The following is a 22977-nucleotide window of genomic DNA, read 5'->3' as shown; positions in this document are numbered from 1 at the left end:
TTAGACTGACGTGGTCGAGAAGGTCAGCCAGTGTGGGTCGCGAAGGTCGGCCGGCTTGGGTCGCAAATGTCAGCTAACATGGATCGTGAATGTCGGCATAGGTCCCGAAGGTCGACCGGTTGGTAAAAGTTAGACCCGGGAAAAAGTTTGAAAAACACTGCTCTAGACTATCTGAAGTGTTGAGTTTTTTGTGACTATCGTGAGCTCCATCCTGGGTGCCGCGTGTGGAAAATGCCAGCTTGGCACCTTGGCAGTGCCGACCTGGTACCCTGCAGTTCCCCTGCCAATACCACCTGGGCACCTTGGTACTGCCAGGTTGGTACCCAGGTGACACTGCCAGGATGTCCAGGTGGCAGCAGCTGTACCACCCTTCCCAAAGGGTAATCTATGCCACAATTGATAAAGGCAAGTGTACCATATGACTTTGTCACCACCCTATTATTAACCTGCCCTTCTGCCTTCAGAGATCTATTTGCAAACACGCCAAGGTCGCTTTGTTCCTCAGGACTTCCCAGTGTGGTGCCATTCTTTGAATATTTCCGTGTCAAATTGCTTCTTCCAAAGTGTAACACCTCTCACTTTTCAGGATTAAATTCCATATGCCACTTTTCTGCCATTTGACCATCTCGTCTGTATCTTCCTGTAGCCCAAGTCTCTCAGCCTCACTGTTGACCACCCGGCCTATCTTTGTCATCCGCAAACTTACTGATCCTGCCCCCACATAGTCATCTAAGTCATTTATATAAATGACGAATAATAGGGGAGCCAGCACAGATGGCTGTGGTACTCACTAGCCACTGACTTCCAGTCACTAAAGCAGCCATCAGTCATCACCCTCTGTTTCCTACAGCTCAGCCAGCTTTGAATCCACTTTGAATCAAGTTCCCCTGTATACCATGTGCATTTGCTGCCTTTAGAAGTCTCCCATGTGGGATCTCGTCAAATGCTTTGCTGAAATCCATATAAACTACATCAACTGCACTACCCTCATCTCTACACACTTGGTCACGTGCTCAAAAAATTCATCAAATTTGTTAGGCATGGCTTCCATCCGACAAAGCCATGCTGACTATTCCTGATCAAACCTTGCCTCTCCAAGTGGAGATAGATTCTCTCCTTCAGAATTTTCTCCATTAGCTTCCCCACCACTGACATGAGACTCACTGGCCTGTAGCTCCCTGGCTTATCCCTACAAACTTTCTTAAATAGTGCTACAACCTTTCTTATTTGTTAACCTGTTTAGTACATTATCCCTTCTCACAACTGTATTTGATCCTTTAACCAATAATGCTACACCTGCTCCTTTATTGGCACCCTCTCTATCCTGCTTGAAAATTCTATACCCAGGAATATTGAGCTGCCAATTTTGCCCATCCTTTATAGCAATGACATCCTGCTGCCATGTGTCTATCTGTGTCCTTAGTTCATCTGCCTTGTTTGTAATACTCCTTGCATTGAAGTATAAATAGTTCAACCTCATCAATTTCCTTTGTTGGACACTTTTTAAGCCCTACCTTAAGCTAAAATATTGTTTCTTTTGACTTTCCCAGTTGCTGACTACATCATTAACTAATGTTCTACCCCCTGTTTACTGATCTGAATCTGACCCAGCTAAGCCTACCTTGGGTTCCGATCTATCTACCTTACTAGTTTAAAACCTCCCCAATAGAACTAGAAAAAGCCCCCGCGAAGATGTTGGTCCCAACTCTGCGCAGGTGCAACCCGTCCGGCTTGTATGGGTCCCACTTTTCCCAGAACCAGCCCAATGCCTCAAGAATGTAAATCTCTCCCTGGTACACCATTTCTCCAGCCATGTATTTATCTGATCTGTCCTCTTGTTCCTGCTCCCGCTAGTGCGTGACACTGGGAGTAATCCTGAGATTACTACATTTGAGATCCTGCATTTTAATTTTATCTCCTAACTTCCTATATTCAGCTTGCAGATCGCATCCCTTTGTTTACCTATGTAGTTAGTACCTATGTGTACCACCCTGCTGCTTGTTTTCCTCCTCCTCTTCTGTGCAGCAGAGCCCGTGCAATGAATTTGACTGTTGCTGCTTTCACCTCAGAGGCGATTCTCCCCAACAGTATCCAAAGCGGTTTGAGAGACGAATCACCATACGGGACTCCTGCATTTCTTTCCTAAGCCTTTTACTTTTCTATCACCATTCCCTTTCTGCTTGTGCAATCCTCACCTGCAGTGTGACCACCTTGCTAAACATGCTATCAACAGGGTTCTCAGCATCATGGATGCTCTACAATGAGTCCACCTGCAACTCCAGCCCCGAAATGCTGTTAGCCAGTAGCCACAGCTGGACACGCGTCCTGCACACATGGCCATCGGGGACACTGCAAGTGTCCCTATTTCCCACAATATGCAAGAGGAGCACACTATGGGTCTGAAGTCTCCTGCAGTGATTCCTCTAAAATAGATTAAGTTAGTTACTCCCTTTAAGAGAATTTAATTAAGCTAGGGATCTTCCTTTGTTTCAAAACACTTCTGGTGTAACTGAAAGGCCCTACCTTAAGCTAAAGTATTATACTTTAAAAACAGTAAGAAAGTACTCTGCAGGTCTCATTTACCAATCAGCTCTTTCTATTGGGATCCTGCCACTTTTTGAACTGTAATGTTCGAAAGCTGCTATCGGTGGCCCTGATGGCCCCTGCTGCAAGTTCACCCCTCTTGTTTTTCTCATTCCAACCCAAACAGCAACCTTTAGTTAATTACAAATTAAAGAAAGACTAGACTTTAGATAGAAATTAACCCTTAAATTTGATCAGTCACCATATTCCAATTTAAGTATTCTACTGTAAACAAAACTCTCCTAGAGTCTTTCTTTCTCAGTGGAATGTATCTTTGCTGAGTGTTCTGAAATATCTCCTTAAATGTCTGCTACTGCGACTCTACTGTCCTATCCTTTAAACTGATTTCCCAGTTCAGTGTAACCAGCTCAGTCTTCATACCCTTGTAATTGTCTTTATTTAAGTTTAGAACACGAGTATTAGACCTACTTTTCTCACCATATTTGACTCTTGTCTGAAAAATGGTTGCCTGAAGACGCTGCCAGCATTATATAAAGTATGGTTTTAAATGGTAGTCTTTCAGAATTGCAGCAGTTTGCATCTTTGACCCCACTAATTGTCACCTGATTAGATGTGATCTGAGTTAATGGTTCCCTTTTGAAAATTCTAATCATACATTAAAAAAGGTAATGATACTTTACTCACTTATGACTCTTAAACTATAGTTTTTAATTTAGCATCTAATAACTGCCATTGAAAAAAACATTGAATCATACAAATTTAATTTCAATTGGTTTCTAGTGAAGTGGAAGTCATTTCTTATTCTGGCATAAGTATAATCTTTGCATAATGCTCTCCTCTGCAAAAGGTTGTTGTGAAATGTAACTTCTACCAGTAATTGGTTTGCTTTTATCTGCCCACAAAGTGTACTGTCTGTTACTTGTGTTAAAACAAAACTCTGTATTTTGGTTTGGCACCAAAAAGTCTTTACCAAATGCTTGTTGGTATTGGCAGCTGAGCTCCTGCTATAAGAAATCCGTATAATGTATGTTCTTAACATGGATGATTAGATGCTCCCTCTCCATATCTGTAAAATGTATTTTTTCAGCCAACTTAGGGTGGTTTGAACTTTGAGAAATCAAATTAGTTCCCAACAGATTTGATTCTGGTTTTATTTGTATTCCTTTTGTGAGGGCATGTTTTCACACTGCCAAGGGCTTGCCCTCCTTCCACTTCCTGGACATTTGTCTTTGTCGTTTTTCCAACAGGGAAAAAATCTGGAAAGTCAGCCTGTTCTCTCGAATGTTGGGATGTCTGACAGTTTCAGACTATGCTTGACTATGCTTGATAGTTCTTGATATTCTATTCATTTCAGAATGTCACACAATTGTGAATTTACACTGATTATGCACAAAGGTTCAGGAAGGACAAACCGTACTATAGGGCAATACTTTCCTGAAGGCATTTTGTGCACATTGAAATCTAGGTGAAAGGGTAATTTCCCTCACAGCAACTCTTGATGCATTACATTGTATCTGCTCTCTTTGGTGCAAAGAAAATATACATTTTTGGAAACAGTGCAGTGGAAAGCTGTCTGCTTCCAGATGTATTGAGGAGCGGCCAGGTGGAAAAATAAGAAAAGCTTAAGATCTACAACTTAGAAAGAAGATTATTCAAGAAGAACTCACGAGGTATACAAAATAAGAAATATAACCTCTGGAATGGTGAACCAGGGACATGAACATGATTGGTGAGAAATAGTTTCAAAACATATATTTTGTTTAACAGTGGTAAATTATTGAAATCGTCTGCTGGATCTTGGAGGGATGAGCTGTCTCCTCCTAATCTTTATGTTCATAATTGGAGTCTAGGTTAACTATGAAAAAAGCGTGGAATCTGTTTGAGTATCTTGAGTTTCTCTCATGTTGATTATCAACCTCTCAATGTGCACATTCTACAAATGAGCAAACTGAATCAAGGTCAAGGAAAGGCGCAAACTGAACCAAGCTAAGAGAAAGGCATGTTATGTCTTTTTCAGTGCACTTGACATGGTGCCCTTGTATTTCAGGTATGCTATCCTATGTGGCCGACAGGCTGACAATGAGACCATCCTGAATCGTATTAAGGTTGGATTCATTTTTAAGGTAAGCCAAATTCACAGAGCTGTTAGCCTCAATATGAGGATTATTATTAAAGATATTGTGGCAGGGTACTTGGAAAAATTCAAGGAAATCTGGCAGAGTCAGCTTCGTTTTGTCAAAGGGAAATACATTTAGATTTATTGTCACGTGTACTGAGGGGTACAGCGAAAAGTATTGTTCTGCGTAAAGTCCAAACCGATCGTTCCATACATGAAAAACATAGGACATACAATAAATACACAATTATAAGAAGCATACAGAGTGTAGTGCCAATCAGTAGAGAAGATGCATGGTGAGATCAGTTCAGTCCATAAGAGGATCATTCAAGAGTCTAGCAACAGCGGGGAAGAAGCTGCATTTGAATCTCCTGCCTGATGGAAGAGGTTGAAAGAGAGAATAACCTGGGTGGGAGGGGTCTTTGGTTATGCTGCCCGCTTTCCCAAGGCAGCGGGAGGTGTAGACAGAGTCAATGGATGGGAGGCGGGTTCGCGTGATGGATTGGGCTATGGTCACGAATCTCTATAGTTTCTTATGGTCTTGGGCCGAGCAGTTGCGATACCAGGCTGTGATGTAGCCAGATAGGATGCTTTCTATGGTGCATCTGTCATTGTGTACATGCCAAATGTCCTTAGGTTCCTGAGGAAGTAGAGGTGCTGTTGTGCTTTTTTGGTCATAGCGTTGAACTGGGTGGACCAGGACAGATTGTTGGTGATGTACACACCTAGGAATTTGAAGCTGTCAACCATCTCCATCTCGGCACCATTGATGCAAGCAGGAGTGTGTACGTTACTTGGCTTCCTGAAGTGAATGACCAGCTCCTTGGTTATACTGACATTGATTGTTGTCGTTACACAATGCCACTAGGTTCTCTGTCTCTCTCTTGATCTCTGACTCATCTTTGCTTGAGATCCAACCCACTACGGTTATGTCATCAACAAACTTGCAGATGGAGTTGGAGCCAAATTTTTCCACACAGTCCTGTCTGGATAGGGAATATAGTAGAGGGCTAAGTATGCAGGAGTCAAGTCCTAGGTTTTGGAGTTTTATTATGAGTTTGGCTGGGATTATGGTGTTGAAGGCGGCGCTGCGGCCAATGAATAGGAGTCTGATGTAGCAGTCCTTGTTGTCGATATGCTCCAGGGATGAATGTAGAGCCAGGGAGATAGCGTCTACTGTGGACCGGTTGCGGTGGATCAAGGCATTCTGGGAGTATGAAGTTGCTGGTGAATCAAGACCAACTTCTCGGAAGCACTTCATAATGATAGATGTTTAGCATCACGTTTAACAAATTTATTGGAGTTCTTTGAAAGAGTCACATGTGCTGTGGATAAAGAGGAACCGGTGGATGTGCTGTACTTAGATTTTCAAAAGGCGTTTGATAAGGTGCCACATCAAAGATTATTGCGGAAAATAAAAGCTCATGGTGTAGGGGGATAACAAGAAATCAGGAAAAAATTAATAGTCAAAAGAGGACTGAGACTTAATACAATTAATGCAAGTACAGCATCAGTCACTAGGAAGTTAATGGAACTAAAGACTGACAAATCTCCAGGACCTGACAGTTTCCATCTGAGGGTGTTTAAAGGAAGTAGGCGAACACATTGTAGATGCCCTAATTATAATCTTTCAGAGAAAAGGGAGCTAACCTTTTGAGTCTGGATAACTCTTTGTCAAAGCTTAGATGTGCTGTTAGACCAGCTGAGATTGTCCAGTATTTTCTACTTTTGTCTGAGATTCCAGCATCTGCAGTAATTTGCTTTTATAAACTTTCAGAGTTCCCTAGATTTAGGAGTAGTCTCTCTGGATTGGAAAATTGCACATATCATTACACTTTTTAAGAATGGTGAAAGAGGGAAATAAGAGAATTACAGACCTGTTAGCCTAATATCTGTGGTGGGGAAATTGGTGGAGTCTATAATCAAGGATGGAGTAACGGAACACTTTTTAAAATTTTGGTTGATCGAGGAGAGCCAGCATGGATCCATGAAGAGAAGGTCATGCCTGACTAATCTTACTGAACTTTTGGAAGAGGTGACTAAGGTAGTGGACAGGGGAATGTCTGTGGATATTATTTATATGGACTTCCAGAAGGCATTTGATAAAATCCCACATAAGAGACTATTAGCTAAGTGTGGTAATCACCACTGTTGTACATATTAGAAGTGTGGTAAGACCCTGTACCACAGGTACGGGGGTAGTCCCTGCCTGCTGGCTCCGCCCAGTAAGCGGAGTATAAATATGTGTGCTCCCTATACAGCAGCCATTTCGCCAGCTGCTGTACGGGGCCACACATCTTAGAGTAATAAAGCCTCAGTTGTATTCAACTCTCGTCTCTGTGCAATTGATCGTGCATCATTAAGATGGTAGCCCATGGAGTTGAGGGCAAATTATTGACATGGTTAGGAGATTGGTTGAGTGGCAGAAAACAGAGTGGGGATAATGGGCGAGTGCTCTAATTGGCAGGAGGTAACTAGTGCTTTACCACCGGGATCTGTGTTGGGGTCTCAATTATTCACATTATTCATTAGTTCTTGAATGATGGCATAGAAAGTCATATATCCAAATTTGCTGATGACGCAAAGTTAGGTGGCATCGTAGACAGTCTGGATCAGGCATTGTTAAAGTCGGGGGCGCGATCCACGGGCTGGGTCGCGGGTGGGTGTCGGGAGGGTCGCTGAGCTGTCCGTCATGGCGCTCCCGATTGCGCAAATCTGCGTGCAACAGCCACAGCAGCCGGCTTTTAACTATGCCGACTGCGAGCGGCCTTCAAAATGTCCACAAACATTTTAAAAATGACGCCGCACTGCGCATGCGTGCCCGATCACCGGTGCGCATGCGCAATACTATGCGCATGCGCACCGATGATCGGGCACGCATGCGCAGTGCAGCCGCATTTTTTTAATATGGTAAAAAGGCCGCTCGCAGCCGGCAAAGTTAAAAGCCGGCTGCTACTCGCTCTGCCCGGTTCAGAAGTGCTCTGTTCTTCTGAACGAAGCTAAGGCCGAGTTTCCCCATGGTGACTAGCACCATCGGACCCACCCGCAGAGATCCAATGCTATGGCCTCCACCTCGGAACTCGCCTGTATCTGCAGCGTGCTCATCCTGCACGACGATGAGGTCATTGTCACCGAAGACAAACTCAATGCCCTGATAAAAACAACTGGTGTGACCATTGAGCCTTTCTGGCCTAGTCTGTTTGCCAAGGCATTGGCTAATATTGACGTCAATAGTGCGCAACGTTGGTGCTGGTCATCGTGCCCCAGCTGCTGCAGCAGTTGTTTCCACCGCTACCCCTGTTGCTGCTGAAGACAAAAGGGAAGAGAAGAAACGGGGAGAATCTGAAGAGTCTGACAATGACATGGGCTTTGGTCTCTTTGGTTAAACGTGCCGTTCAACAACATTGTTACAATTTACCAAAAAAAAAAAATTGAATATGAAAGCCGGCTGCTGCGGCTGAAGACTGTGAATTTGCGCAATCGGAGACGCAGAATATATTTTTTTTTAATTCTATGTAATCTTCCTGCCTGAGCGAGGCAAAGAGCCGGTCACGGCCCCCAAACGTCGCCATCATGTGCTTTGGGCGCGATTGCGATTCCTCCATTTTGTCAGCAGCAAATAAGGTAAGAGAAAATGGTGGGTCGTGAAGGTCGGCCAGCGTGGGTCGTGAAGGTCAGCCAACGTGGGTCGCGAAGGTCGGCCAGCATGGGTCGTAAATGTCGGTCGGTGTGGGTCGTGAAGGTCGGCCGGCGTGGGTCCCGAAGGTCGGCCGGCGTGGGTCCCGAAGGTCGGCCAGCATGGGTCCCGAAGGTTGGCCAGTTGGTAAAAATGGGTCCCGGAAAAAAAGTTTGAAAAACACTGGTCCAGATGGTAACCTAAAATTGCAAGGAGACATTGACAGACTAGGTGAATGAGCAAAATTGTGGCAAATGGAATTCAATGTAAGCAAGTGTGAGGTTATCCATTTTAGACCATAAAATGATAGAGCAGAATACTTTCTAAATGGGAAGTGGTGAAGTACAGTGGGTGTCCAAAGAGATTTAGGGGTTCAGGTGCATAGTTCCTTAAAATAATCAAAAAGGCTAATGGGATGCTTGCCTTTATATCTAAAGGATTGGAGTATAAAAACACAAGAAGTTATGGTGCAGCTATACAAACCCCTGGTTAGACCCCCACTTGGAGTACTGTGAACAGTTATGAGCACCTTAGGAAGGAGTGCAATGTAGGTTTACAAAAATGATACCTGGACTTACAGGAGTTAAGTTACGAGGAGAGATTACACAAATTAGGCCTGCTTTTGCTAGAATTTAGAATGTTAAGGGGTAATCTGATCGAAGCATTCAATATATTAACAGGGAAAGATAGGGTAGATGAAGAAAAACTATTTCCACTGGTTGGAGATTCTAAAATAGAGGGCATAGTCAAAAGATTAGTGCTAGACCATTCAGGAGAGATTTTTTTTTTTTAAAGAATATTTTATTCAAATTTTTGACATTTTTACAATCCACAAACCCACCGCCAACATCACCTCCCCCGCCCATGACAGCAACAGCAACCAGATCCCCAAAATGCAAGACAAACAAATCCCATCTCTGGTGGAGCCCCTCATTTGCACCTCAGAGCAAATTTCACCTCTCCAAATACTGGAATTCCATTAGATCCCCCAGCCACGCCGAGGCACAGGGGGCAGAAGTGAACCTCCACCCAACAGAATAATAACAGTAATAATAATAATCGCTTATTGTCACAAGTAGGCTTCAATGAAGTTACTGTGAAAAGCCATACATTCCGGCGCCTGTTCGGGGAGGCTGGTACCGGAATTGAACCCGCGCTGCTGGTCTTGTTCTGCATCACAAACCAGCTGTTTAGCCCACTGTGCTAAACCAGAACCCGCCTGCGAGTAATCAATGAGGCAAAAGCTAAAACATCTGCCCCACACCCATCTACAGCTCCGGTATGTCTGACACCCTGAATATGATCTCCAGAGAATTCGGCACCAAATTTACATGCAGAACCTCGACATGGTGCTGAAAAACAACCCTCAAAATTTCTCCAACTTCAGGCAGGACCAGAATATGTGGACATGATTGGCTGGGCCCCTCCCGCACCGTTCGCAGCTATCCTCCACCCCCTCAAACAGCCGGCTCATCCTCACCTTCATGAATTGCGCCCTATACACCACTTTTAATTAAATCACTCCAGCCTCGCGCACAAGATCGAGGCGTTAACCCTTCGCAGCATTTCGCATCATAATCCTTCTTCCAACACCCCCCCCCCCCCGCAACTCTTCCTCCCACTTGGCCTTAATCCCTTCCATGCACTTCTTCTCCTCCTCCATAATCCTACCATAGATCGCAGAAACTACCCTACTCTCCAGCCCCCCCATCAACAGTAGGTCCTCCACCAACGAGGAGGACGGTGCCACCAGGAAGCATTCAGGAGGGATGTTAGGAAGCACTTCTTCATGCAAAGGATGATAGAGGTTTGGAACTCTCTCCCACAAACAGCAGTTGAAGCAAGAACAGTTGTTAATTTTAAATCTGAGACAGATCGATTTTTGTTAAGCAAAGATATTAAGGGATATGACCCAAGACAGGTATATGGAGTTAATAATAATAATCGCTTATTGTCACAAGTAGGCTTTAATGAAGTACCTGTGAAAAGCACCTAGTCACCACATTCCAACGCCTGTTCGCATTAAATGGCAGTACAGGCTCGAAGGGATACATGGCCCCTACTCCTATGGATATGGATAGAAGATTGGCTAAATAACAGGAAACAGAGAGTTGACAAAAAAGGGTATTTTCGTGATTGGCAGAATATAATGAATGTGTGCCACAGGGATCAATGTTGGGACCTCAACTTTTTACAGCTTATATAAATGACTTTGAATGAAAGTACTGGAGGTATAGTTGCAAAACCTGCTGACGACACAGAGGTAGTAAGGAAAGTAAATTATGAAGAGCACATAAGGGAACTTCAAAGGGACACAAATAAGTTACGTAAGTGGGTAAAGATCTGGCAAATGGAGTATAATGTGGGAAAATATGAAATGTTCCATTTTGGCAGGAAGAATAAAAAAGAAACTTATTATCTTACAGGGTGGCACAGTGATACAGTGGTTTGCAATGCCGCATCAGTGCGCCAGAGACCCAGGTTCTATTCCAGCCTTGAGTGACTGTCTGCGGAGTTTGCACGTTATCTCTGTGTCTACATGGGTTTCCTCCGGGTGCTCCAGTTTTCTCCCACAGTCCAAAGATGTGCGGGTTAGATGGATTGGCCATGCTAAAAAATTTCCCCTTAGTGTCCAGGGATGTATAGGTGAGGTGAGGTTCTGGGGATAGGGCAGAGAAGGTGGTCTAGGTAGAATGCTATTTCAGAGGTCGGTGCAGACTCAATGGGCTGAACGACCTCCTTCTGCACTGTAGGAATTCTATGATTCAATAGGGAATTGAAAGTAGGGAGAGTATGCTTCAGTTGTACAGGACACTGGAAGTGAGATCACATCTGGCGTCCTGTGTACAGTAATGGTCTCCTTATTGAAGGAAAGATGTAAATTCTTTAGAAGCCGCTCAAAGAAGATTCACCAAATTAAAACCTGGAATGTACAGGTTCTCTTATGAAGAAAGGTTGGAGAGTTTAAGTTTGTATCCACTAGAGTTTAGAAGAGTAAGAGGTGACTTGATTGAAACTTTTAAGATCCTGAGGGGTCTTGACAGGGTGGATTTGGAGAGAATATCTAGAACTAGGAAGCAGAGTCTTTGAATATTTTTAAGGCAGAGCTAGATAGATTCTTGATTAACCTGGGGGTGAAAGATTATTGGGGACAGGCAGGGATGTGGTATTGAGATTACAATCAGATCAGCTATGATCTTATTGAATGGCAGAGCAGGCTCGAGGGACCGAGTGATCTATTCCTGTTCTTAATTTGCATGTTCATATGATAAATGAGACTTGCCTTGTGTTGAAACGGTGCTCTGAAAAGCCCCCCGTTGTGACAGAATACTCCAGTCATATTTAGCAGGCAGCACACAAAACTCATATGTTGCTGCTGGGTTTGGTACTTTCCAATGATATTACAACTGCAAACGAGGTGAGGATTGCTCAACTGCATGCAAAAATTTCTACTTTATAACTTCTCAGAGATGTGGTCAAGCTGTCAAAGCCAAGAGCCTTGCATCAGAAGTTTCTAGAACTTAAGCCAGACGCCCCCCTCCCATGCCAGGAACTATTGCAGCTGTACTTGAACATTGTAAAACAGTCCAGAAAGACTGCAATGTATAACGGTAATGAATCCTAATGTATATTTTCTGCCTTTAGACAGGCTCCTGCAACTCTTTCAGTTGTTTGCATAAGTTCCAATGAATTAATTTTTAAAAAAGGATTGTAACTGCTCATGGCACAAAATGATTTTTCCTCATGTTATCTTTGGTTCCCAAACCACTCACCTTAAATCCATATTGTCTGGTTCTCGACCCTTCCACTAAATATTATTTTTTTCTTAAAAGCATTTTTATTAACATTTTTGAAGTATTAACATTTTATAAAGAATAAAACGAACCCCAAAATTTCTCCAACTTTGGGTAGGACCAGAACATATGAACATGATAGCTGGGCCCTACCAGCACCGTTCAGAGCTATCCTTCACCCCCTCAAACCGCCGGTTCATCCTCGCCTTTGTTAAGTGCGCCCTGAGCACCACTTTTAATTGAATCAACCACAGCCTCGCGCATGAGGTTGAGGCATTAACCATCCGCAGCACCTTGCACCATAATCCCTCCAACATCGCCATCCCCAGCTCCTCCTCCTACTTGGCTCTAATCCATTCCTTGGACACCTTATCTTCCTCCATGATCCTACAGTAAATCGCTGAAACAACCTCACCCTTCAGCCCCATCACCGACAGCACCTCCTCCAGAGGACGGTGCCACCGGAACGTTAGGGAAGACCTTTCTCTTGAACTTCTGCATATATATGGAGCCCAAAATTTACCCCCAACTCCTCCAAGCTTGCGAACCACCACTCCAAAAACAAATCCTTCATCTCCTTCACTCCACACTCCTGCCATCCCTGGAATCTTGCATCCATCTTCCCTGGCTCAAACCCATGATTCCCTCTTATCGGCATCATCCTCAAGCCTGTCCTCAACCTAAAGTGCTGCTGGAATTGCTTCCAAATCTTCAGCGTGGCTACAACCACTGGAATCCCAGAATACTTTCCAGTGGCAAATGGTTGCCAGCACCTGCAACCCCGACCCCTTACAGGAACCTGCCTCCATCTGCACCCATAAGGCCTTAAAAAATGACTTCACTAAGAAGACAGGCAGACACTAAAACAGAAAGAAAAATCGCGGCAGAATCTTCATCTTCACATCTCCACCCGGCCTGCCAACAACAAGGGGAGACTATCCCACCCCAACACATCCTGCTTCAGCCTCCCAATTGTGGTGTTGGGTGCTCTGGTGCACAGATGAGCCAACACAGTTGTATGTGGTACAACTCTATTTTATTATAACTCTTATAATACAGTTCGTTCTGGATACTCTGCACGTGCTGTCTCCCTGAGTGTCTTTGGCAATAGCTGTGTCCTGGTTCTCCTCTGCAGCCCTTACTGACCACCAGGGGTCGTGTCTGTGCTTTTATATCTTTCTGTCATTGGTTGTGGTGTTGTGTGTTCTGATTTGTCTGTTGGTGTGTCTATCATGATGTGTGTGTTTGAATATCATGACATCCCCCCTTTTTACAAAGACAAGTGCCTACGTGGTTATAAATATAATTGTGTCGTGATTGCATCTAAGAGTGTGCGTTTGTGTTGTGTACAGCGTGTGTTTATGACGTAACTATTTACATGGGGCGATGTCGGGTGCGTCACACTAACAAGGTTGTACCATAACAAAACTTGGATGCGAGAGAAAAAAAAACTTGAACATTGGTCCGGTCAGACGATGTCTGGAACAATAAACAACAACAGGTTATAATACAGAAGTGTTTGACTTTTTGAACGTATTAACAGCGTTATAAGTCCAGTCTAATGGGTGACCGCCTCAAGAATGGGCTGGTCCTCAAGCTGGTTCAGCTGTGGAGATTTGGGGTCACACTGGTTCACCTTGGACTGTTGGAGGTGATGCTGTTGCCGAAGTCTCTACTTTACCATTTGTTGTACTTCATGCAGTGCTTGGTTTTTTTCATTCTTGCAAATATAACATTCAACATCTTTGTTAGTGGTGCCCTGGCTGTGGTTTGGTTCTGGTGGCGATGGAAGGGGCATGATCCATGGCATCTCCACGAAGTCATCCTTGGGAACCAGTGGAGGATCCGGCGTGTGCGTACGGTGCAGTTGCGAGCGTGGAAGGCGGCACAAAGCCCGCTGATTGCGCCTACGCACCAATCCATCCGCCCTGCATGCCAGGAACAAGGTGGAGTCTGTTTTCTTTTTATGTTTGTGGTGGACGGCATCTTGTAGCCGATGGGTTGTTGCCATCGAAGTAGCACCATCACTAATATCATGCAAGGCGATGACTGTGCCAGATGTGGAAGTTGGCCAAGACCGTGTACGCTGGTTCCGGCCTTCTGCTGTGCCGGAAGGGCGACTCCGCAGAGAAACGTCGAAGCATGTCGCCTTGGAGAGAGAATTGTTGCTCGCATCAACGTCTGGCGATGGCGCGAATTGGTGTGTCCATCTTGGACCGCCGGTGCTGGTTGCCACTGCCGACCCAGTGGGACTGCCACGCGATCCATTCCCTGTCGCCGTGGCATCTACCGTCACCCTGAGCGTGCCATCACCGAGGCCGCGACACCGCCCGTCCGGAGCAAGGTCTGGCGTGCGCAAATCAGAGTCGGCGCTTGGCTGCTCCCCATCTGGAGTCCGGTCTGCCTTCCGCCGATGCCCCCCGTCCGGAGTCCCAACAGGTTCACTGGAGGCAGCCGAGATTCCCTGAAGCTGCACTTCTGGAGTCGGAACATGCAGGAATGCACCAACCAGTGGAGAGGCTCGAGCCATCGAGGGTGGAAGCGGTGCGCCGCCACCGCAGTCGTCAGTGGTCCCACCATGATCGTTGAGTGCCTCGGTACGCACTAGGCGAGGTCTGTCACCTTGCACCTTTTGCATGGGAAGTGGGATGCTGTTGTCACTCGTCTCACATCCCGTGGATAGATCGTCATTAGCAGCTTGCTGTTCACTAGGGTTGGGTAAATTGTCAGAGTTTTCATCTGGTGGTGCACACCATGTCGGTGGACTGTCATTGTCTTGCCATTGTCCTTCATTTGGGCTTTTCTTCTTTGGAACTTTAAATCTTCCCCCAGACATTGCAGAACCTTGTTTATTATCCCCAAATTCTCCCATATGCATGGTCTCGAATATAGGATCCACTGTTTCTATCGACATTGTACCATTTTCCAAAGAACATTCCGTTTCACTTTTCGTCTCAGGTACCTCATATGTAACTTTGTTTAATGTACATGCCTTCATGGTCTCTGGGTCTGATTTTGCTGGGACTGGCATGGTCACAGTCTCTCTTTTACTGTTCTCAATTGCCCACATTATACTCCCCATACATAACTGCTTAATCACTGGGGTTAGTGTGGTACAATGGATAATCGGGTCGACCTTATCTGCATCTTCACCATTAGTGGAAAGCACACTTGGTTCACTTGAAACTGCTGTGGGTTTTAAATTCGTTATCTGGCTACTCGATGTCGGTGTCCTCAGGATTCTTGCTCCAATGTTCTGCTCAATAATCAGTGGAGTGTGTATAGGTTCAATGCAATTAATGTTCCCCTCCAGGTTTGAAGAGTCATTACTGACTAACTGCTGGTCTCCGAAGTTGGGATTTTGCGGCATTGTGTTGAAGGGAGACATTTGTCCCTGCTGTAGATATGATTCAGGTTGTGTTATTTCCATTACCTGAGGATCAATGTCTTGTCCATTTTTTCGATCCGTACTAAAACACTGGCAATTCTCAGTCTGCTCCTTGCAAGTTAAACATTCAATTAATTTCGTTAGCAAATCCTCAGCATCCTTCTGTGGCCGTGCTGCATTATTAATCTCTGTTCGGCTACAATGATCCTGAAGGTCAGCGCATAAACCTTTTTTCTTCGGGCTTGGACGAGGCGATTCCTTTGGCTTGTCTTCAGTTGGGCTTGAACAGTCTTCAGCGCTGTGCCCTTTATTGTAGCATGAGAGACCGTCATGGTCATGCTGCTGTGTAGTGGAGCATGGTAGGCTGTTATAGCCTTCTTGCTGTTCACGGGAGCATGGCAGACTTGCATCGTCTGCCGCTGGTTGGTCAGGAGAGGTTGCTAGACCCTCATGGTCTTGTTCCTGCAAGGACTGCGCTCTGGAGTCTTGCGTTCCTTCCATCGTGGAGTCCGTCCACGAGCTCTCTGTGGAGGCTTGTGACACTGGAGTCACTTCTTGTTCGTGCAAGGACTGCGCTCTGGAGTCTTGCGTTGCTTCTATCGTGGAGGCTGTCCACGAGCTTGCTGTGGAAGCTTGTGACACTGGAGTCACTTCTGGTTCATGCGAGGACTGCACTCTGGAGTCTTGCATGTCTTCTTTCATAGAGTCGGGAACGTTGAGCGGGACGTGGACCACGCTCTGTGTGGCAGCAGGGCACTCTCCGTGTGCTTGCACCGCTCCCTGTCTGTTAATGTCAGGCTGCAGCATCATCCGGTACTGATAAGTTGGAATGTCATATCTGCTGGGTTGAAGATCCTCAAATCCGAAAAATGAATCCGCATCTGCGTCGGATTCAATGTGGGGGCCGCCAATGTGCAACACGAAAGGTTCGTCCGAGTCATAGTCATATAGGACCACGGAGCTATCATTGGGCTCGCGAGGTCCGGAAACACTGTAAAAATCGTCTTCGAAGTATTCGAGGTCGGAATCATCGGCTTGTGCGTAGGTAACTGCTTGTCGGAGGGTCCTTCGGAGGTAAAATTCATCTCCTGGGTCAATTTGCGGCACTGTGCTGTCATTCCAGGTGAAGGAAGGTTGTTTTACAGCTTTAACAGATTTTTGTTTTTTTGATTTGGGACGTTTCCCTTTTAAATTGGATTTGGGACATTTCCTTTTTAAATTGATCCAGTCTTGGGCCTCTGACATCCTGACGCTCGGTATGTAGCACGTAGGAAGCGACTGCGCATGCTCCGATCGCTGTTCCTTTACCGATGGCCGTTTTGTTGACTGCGCATGCGCAGCATCTCGCGCATGCGCAAACGAAACTTCCGGTTCTGCGCACTTCTCGCGCAACTGTGCTAGCGTTATACCTTTAGCAAGATGGCCGCCGACCTCGACCCAGCCTTTTCTCAGGCCCGGGATTTCGGGCTCCGGGATCCCAGCCACGAGGTGAGTACTGCAGCTTTTCTTACCTTTAAGTCCCCATTGGATTGCGTATTCTTCACAGTACTTGGCGAATTTGCCCATGACTGCCTGGTAATCGTGCCTTTGCTGCCTCCTGAAGAACCTGAACCTTCTGAACATTGCTCTTGCCCTTGCACCGGCGACGATGAGGAGAAATTCAATTTTTTCCTTATCATCCAGGTCCTTGAGTTCAGCTGCCGCCAGGAACAACTCGAACATTTGCCGGAATCGCCGCCAGTTTTCGTGGAGGTCGCCGTCGCACTGGAGCGCCTGCGGAACCGGGAGCTCGTACATCATGCCTGGGCACTGCTGGTTGTCTGTGTACACTGAGGTATGCCGGCAGGTATCGATCCACTACTGTACCATGTGGTGTTGGGTGCTCTGGTGCACAGATGAGCCAACACAGTTGTATGTGGTACAACTCTATTTTATTATAACTCTTATAATACAGTTCGTTCTGGATACTCTGCACGTGCTGTCTCCCTGAGTGTCTTTGGCAATAGCTGTGTCCTGGTTCTCCTCTGCAGCCCTTACTGACCACCAGGGGTCGTGTCTGTGCTTTTATATCTTTCTGTCATTGGTTGTGGTGTTGTGTGTTCTGATTTGTCTGTTGGTGTGTCTATCATGATGTGTGTGTTTGAATATCATGACACCAATCAAGCTTGTGAGATTGAGTTTCTGAAGTCGTAACCAATCCCGTACCACTTGCACCGCAGATACCTAAAATGTGTTGTCACTACCCGGAATGGCAACCTCCCACACTGGCCCCTGCATCTGGAGAAGACACCACAAAATACTCACTTTTCCGTGCCAAATCTCTTTAGTAACCCCATTATATCCCTCACCGGAGAGTTTGAGTCTGAGACTAACAACAGCAGATCGTCAGCATAGAGAGACAGCCTATACTCCACCTCTCCCCCTCACTATCGCCTTCCATAAGTCCGAACCCTTCAGTACAATAGAGCCAAGGGCTCTATTGCCAGTATGAACAGAAGGGGGTCATGGGGCATCCATGCCTCATTCCACAAAATAGTGGAAAGTACCCCGAATTCATATAATTTGTTTGTACACATGCTGTCAGATCCTTGTGCAGCAATTTTACCCCATGCCACAAACATAATCCCAATTCCAAGTTTCTCCAACACCGCTAACAGCTCTACTTCACCCTGTCAAACACTTTGTCCGCATCGAATGCCATTAGCACCACCTCCAACTCCCTTCCTTCTGCTGGAGAAAACACCACATTCAGCAGCCACTGGAGATTCAACGACAACTGTCTGCCCTTAACGAACCCAGTCTGATCTTCGCCAACCACAATTGGAAGACACTGTCCAACCTCAGTGCCAACACCTTCGCCAGTATCTTAGCATCTACATTCAATGAAGAAATGGGCCTGTACGACCCACACTCCACCGGGTCCTTATCCTTTTTAAGTAATATTGAGATGGATGCCTGCCCCATCATCTCTGGCAGTACTCCCCAAACCGTCACGGCCTCAAACATTTCTACCTTCGGTGGTGCCAACTTCTCCTGAAATCTTTTATAAGATTTCCACCGGGAAACATCCAGCTCCAGTGCCTGACCCAACTCCATCTTCCCTATCACTGCCTGCACTTCTTCCACCCCCATTGGTTCCTCCAGTCCCGCCATCTTCTCCTCCCCCACCTCCGGACACTCCAGTTGCTCCAGGAACTCGCTCATATCCGACATATCCTCCGGCGGCTCAGACTTATACAAGTCCCTATAAAAGCCTTCAAATGCCGTATTCACCTGTTCTGGTGCAAGCACCAGCCCGCCTGTCCCATCTCTAATCCACACAATCTCCCACGCTGCTGCCTGCTAACGGAGCTGGCCCATCAGCAGTCGACTGGCCTTCTCTCCATAATCATAAACAAACCCCCTCCCTCGCCTCAGCTGCCGAACCGCCCTCCCTGTGGATAGAAGATCAAACTTTGCATGTAACTCCTTCCTCCTCACCAAACATTCTGGTTCCGGATCCTCTGCATATCTTCCATCTACCTCCAAAATCCCTTCTAACAACCTCTGCCGCTCTTCCTGCACCTCCCTATCCACTTTCGCCTTGAAAAAAATTACCTCGTCCCTCACTACCGCCTTCAACGCCTTCCAAACTACCAACGGTGAAACCTCCCCATTCCGCTTAAACCCCACATACTCCTCAATCACATTCCCCCCCCCTCCCCCCTTTCCCCGAGTTCCCCCCAACCACTTCCTCTTAAAAACACCTCATCCAGTACCTTCCCCATCCCCACACCATTCACACCTCCCAGGCCCATCGAACCGTCCATAGAGGCTCCAATGACCGTGGCCCTTCCCCCCCATCCCCCTCACCTCGCTCTCGTTCACGAGCCAACATTGAGTTTGCTAGTGTGGCGGCCCCTGCTAGAGCCCCCTCCCCCACATCGAAAAAACACACCAACACAACAAGCTCCTAAACCCAACAAGCCACAAATCGAAACCATCACCCAAACTGCCCCAGCCCAAACATCTCTTGCACAAAACAATTAATGATAAACTGCCATAAAGGGAAAGAACAACATAAAGGAAAACCAGGGAAAAAAAACGCCAAAGTCCAAACTCAGTCCACTCCCTGGCCTTCATAAACTATTCTGCCTCTGCCAACGTCCCAACTAGTATGCCCTGCTGTTATGTGTGACCCTCAGCTTCACCGGGTAGACCACACAAAACCGCACGTTGCGTTGGTACAGGGCCTCCTTTGCCCAACCAAAGGCCGCCCGTCTCCTCGCCAGCTCTGTCGTAAGATTCTGGTATATACGTATACCATTCCCGTCCCTCTGCACCTCCCACTTCAGCTTGGCCCACCTCAGCACCTTCTCCTTTAACTGATAATTGTGAAAGCAGACGATCACAGCTCTTGGCAGTTCATTCATTTTCGGTTTTGGCTGGAGTGACCAGTGGGCCCTGTCCAATTTGTAGTGGGCGGGGTCCTCCCCTTCCCCTTCCCCCATCAACTTCGCGAACATCTCAGCAAAATACTCTGTCGTCCTCTAGCCCCTCAGGCACACCCACGATCCTCAAGTTCTACCTTCGTGACCTGCTCTCCAGGTCCTCCACTTTGGCTTGCAGCCCTCTGTTGCTCTCCACCATCCTCCGCAGCTGCTCACCCATTGAGGTGAATTGGTCGCTGTGCTGCGACAATAAATCCTCCATCCCTTTCATCTTCTCTCCTTGCGCCCGCACCGCTGTCAAAGTCTTCACCAACGCCTCTTTCATCGGAGCAAGGGTCTCAGCCACCCGCTCCTTGAACGAGGTCTTCATCTCTGTCTGATGCCTGTCAAAGTGTTTTGAAAACAGCCGCTCAAACTCCCCGGCCATCAACTTGGGTTATCTTTTCCACTGTGATCGGCATGGCCCAAACCGGCAAGCATTCTCCCGCCATCTTTTCCCCCGCTGAACTCCGCACCACGTTTGACAGTGGTCTTTCGTTCACTCCCTTTTTTTCTCGTGGTTTTTTAAATCCTTGAAATGCCAACTTCTCACACAAATTTCTTTCCAACAAACTGGGTGTAAAGAACCTAAAATGACGACTCTGGCAGGAGTCACTCAACATGCAACCGCCACCTACATGCCGCATCTGTAAATCCCATTGCCTGGCACTTGTGTGCCATGAATGTTACTTGCAAGATTAAAACAGAAGATAAATCTTTTATGTGTTAAAATGAAGTTCTCCTTGTAAAGTCATCAGAGTTACAAGATTGGAGCAAGTCAACCAGTGCCAAACCCATCGTACTAGGCCTTTAAGCATGGTAGCTACTGTTCAGTTGGCCTCAAATTCTATTTAAAACCAAAATGATTTAAATTAGCTTTGCCTATCAAATTGTACCATATCTCAACTTTTCAAGGAGGCTCAGGCTAAGCAGATAAATATGAATGATCTGTGGAATTAAGTGAAATAAAGGTAGCATTAGTTTCCTTTACCTAGCTCATAGAGGACCTCTTGTGGCACAAACCTGAAATCACCAAATTGGCAGAGGCAACAAGGCCCAGATCAGAGAATCATAAAATGATAGAATACATTTTGCCTGTGCCAGCTCTTTGAAATATCTGCCCAATTCATCCCACTCCTCTCTTTCTCTTTGCTCTTTCTCTCTAGCCCAGCAAATTTCTCCTTTTCTAGTATTCGTCTAATTCCGACTACACAGAGCATGTCATTTTGCTGAGGTTTTTTTTAAATTCCTCACGTCACCTCTGGCTCTTTTGCCAATTATGCTACTTCTCTGTCCTCTGGTTACTCTTATGCCACTGGAAACAGTTCTTTTCTGATATATAAAAGCAAATTACTGAGGATGCTGGAATCTGAGACAAAAACAGAAAATGCTGGACAATCTCAGCAGGTCGGACAGCATCTGTGAAGAGAGGACAGAGCTAAGGTTTCGAGTCTGGATGACTCTTTTTCAAAGCTGTCAAAGTTTTTTTCTTACTTGCTTGATCAAACCCCTTCACGATTTTGACACTTTCACCCTTGAACCTTTTCTTCCCTGAGGAAAATAACTCTAGTTTCTCAGGTTTCCCCATACAACTGAAATTATAGACTTACTAATTTGTCAAAAGCTGCTCTCTGGTTATGCACTGTTACACCCAAATTGGAACATGGAGCATGCTTTATCACAAGAGTAACTGCACAATCCAGATACATCCATTTAGTAAATTGGCAGGAATCCATTACAATTAAGTTCCTCAAGCGCCATCATTCTGGTGCAGAAGTAAAATACTGCAGATGCTGGTAATCTGAAAATCAAACTGAAAATTCTAGAAATAGTCTACAGTTCAGGCAACATCTTTGGAGACAGGAATAGTTATGAGGTGTGATTTCACCACCACTTGCGCCCAATGCGGCTCGGGATATGGCTGGGGAAAGGCCAAAATCGAGATTCGTGCCAGTTGCAAACCATTTTGTAATTCATCTGGCCCGCTCCCGATGGTGAGTACTGCATCTCGCCCAAAAATGGTGATGACATCATTAACACTCATTTGCATAGTGGCGGATAGCGGGGGCAGATACGTGATGGTGAGTGGCAAACTACAGGGGGAGACGGTGGTTTTGGTAAACGTATATGCCCCGAACTGGGATGATGCCAATTTTATGAGGCGTATGCTAGGACGCATCCCGGACCTAGAGGTGGGAAAGTTGGTAATGGGGGGCGATTTCAATACGGTGTTGGAACCAGGGCTGGACAGGTCGAGGTCCAGGACTGGAAGGAGGCCGGCAGCAGCCAAGGTGCTTAAAGATTTTATGGAGCAGATGGGAGGAGTAGACCCGTGGAGATTTAGCAGACCTAGGAGTAAGGAGTTTTCGTTTTTCTCCTATGTCCACAAAGTCTATTCGCGAATAGACTTTTTTGTTTTGGGAAGGGCGTTGATCCCGAAGGTGAGGGGAACGGAGTATACGGCTATAGCTATTTCGGATCACGCTCCACATTGGGTGGACTTAGAGATAGGGGAGGAAACAGAAGGGCGCCCACCCTGGAGAATGGACATGGGACTAATGTCGGATGAGGGGGTGTGTCTAAGGGTGAGGGGGTGCATTAAAAAGTACTTGGAACTCAATGACAATGGGGAGGTCCAGGTGGGAGTGGTCTGGGAGGCGCTGAAGGCAGTGGTTAGAGGGGAGCTGATATCAATAAGGGCACATAAAGGAAAGCAGGAGAGTAGGGAACGGGAGCGGTTGCTGCAAGAACTTCTGAGGGTGGACAGGCAATATGCGGAGGCACCGGAGGAGGGACTGTACGGGGAAAGGCAAAGGCTACATGTAGAATTTGACTTGCTGACGACGGGTACTGCAGAGGCACAGTGGAGGAAGGCACAGGGTGTACAGTACGAATGTGGGGAGAAGGCGAGCAGGTTGCTGGCCCACCAATTGAGGAAAAGGGGGAGCAGCGAGGGAAATAGGGGGAGTGAGGGATGAGGAAGGAGAGAT

At 46.2% G+C, this 22977-nt stretch overlaps 1 protein-coding gene across 2 annotated transcripts in view; it reads left to right on the top strand.

The window, feature by feature from the left end:
* LOC140398093 (regulator of microtubule dynamics protein 3-like) overlaps positions 1–22977 on the top strand; it is a 583369-nt gene that overhangs the window by 430417 nt on the left and 129975 nt on the right. For both annotated transcript variants that reach the window (XM_072486340.1, XM_072486332.1), the window contains exon 7: positions 4592–4667. In XM_072486340.1, coding sequence (XP_072342441.1) covers positions 4592–4667 — 76 coding nt within the window. The remainder of the gene's footprint in view (positions 1–4591; positions 4668–22977) is intronic.

Source organism: Scyliorhinus torazame, chromosome 2 (assembly GCF_047496885.1).
Source record: "Scyliorhinus torazame isolate Kashiwa2021f chromosome 2, sScyTor2.1, whole genome shotgun sequence".
Lineage (NCBI taxonomy): Eukaryota > Metazoa > Chordata > Chondrichthyes > Carcharhiniformes > Scyliorhinidae > Scyliorhinus > Scyliorhinus torazame.
This window is presented reverse-complemented; position numbering and strand designations above follow the sequence as displayed.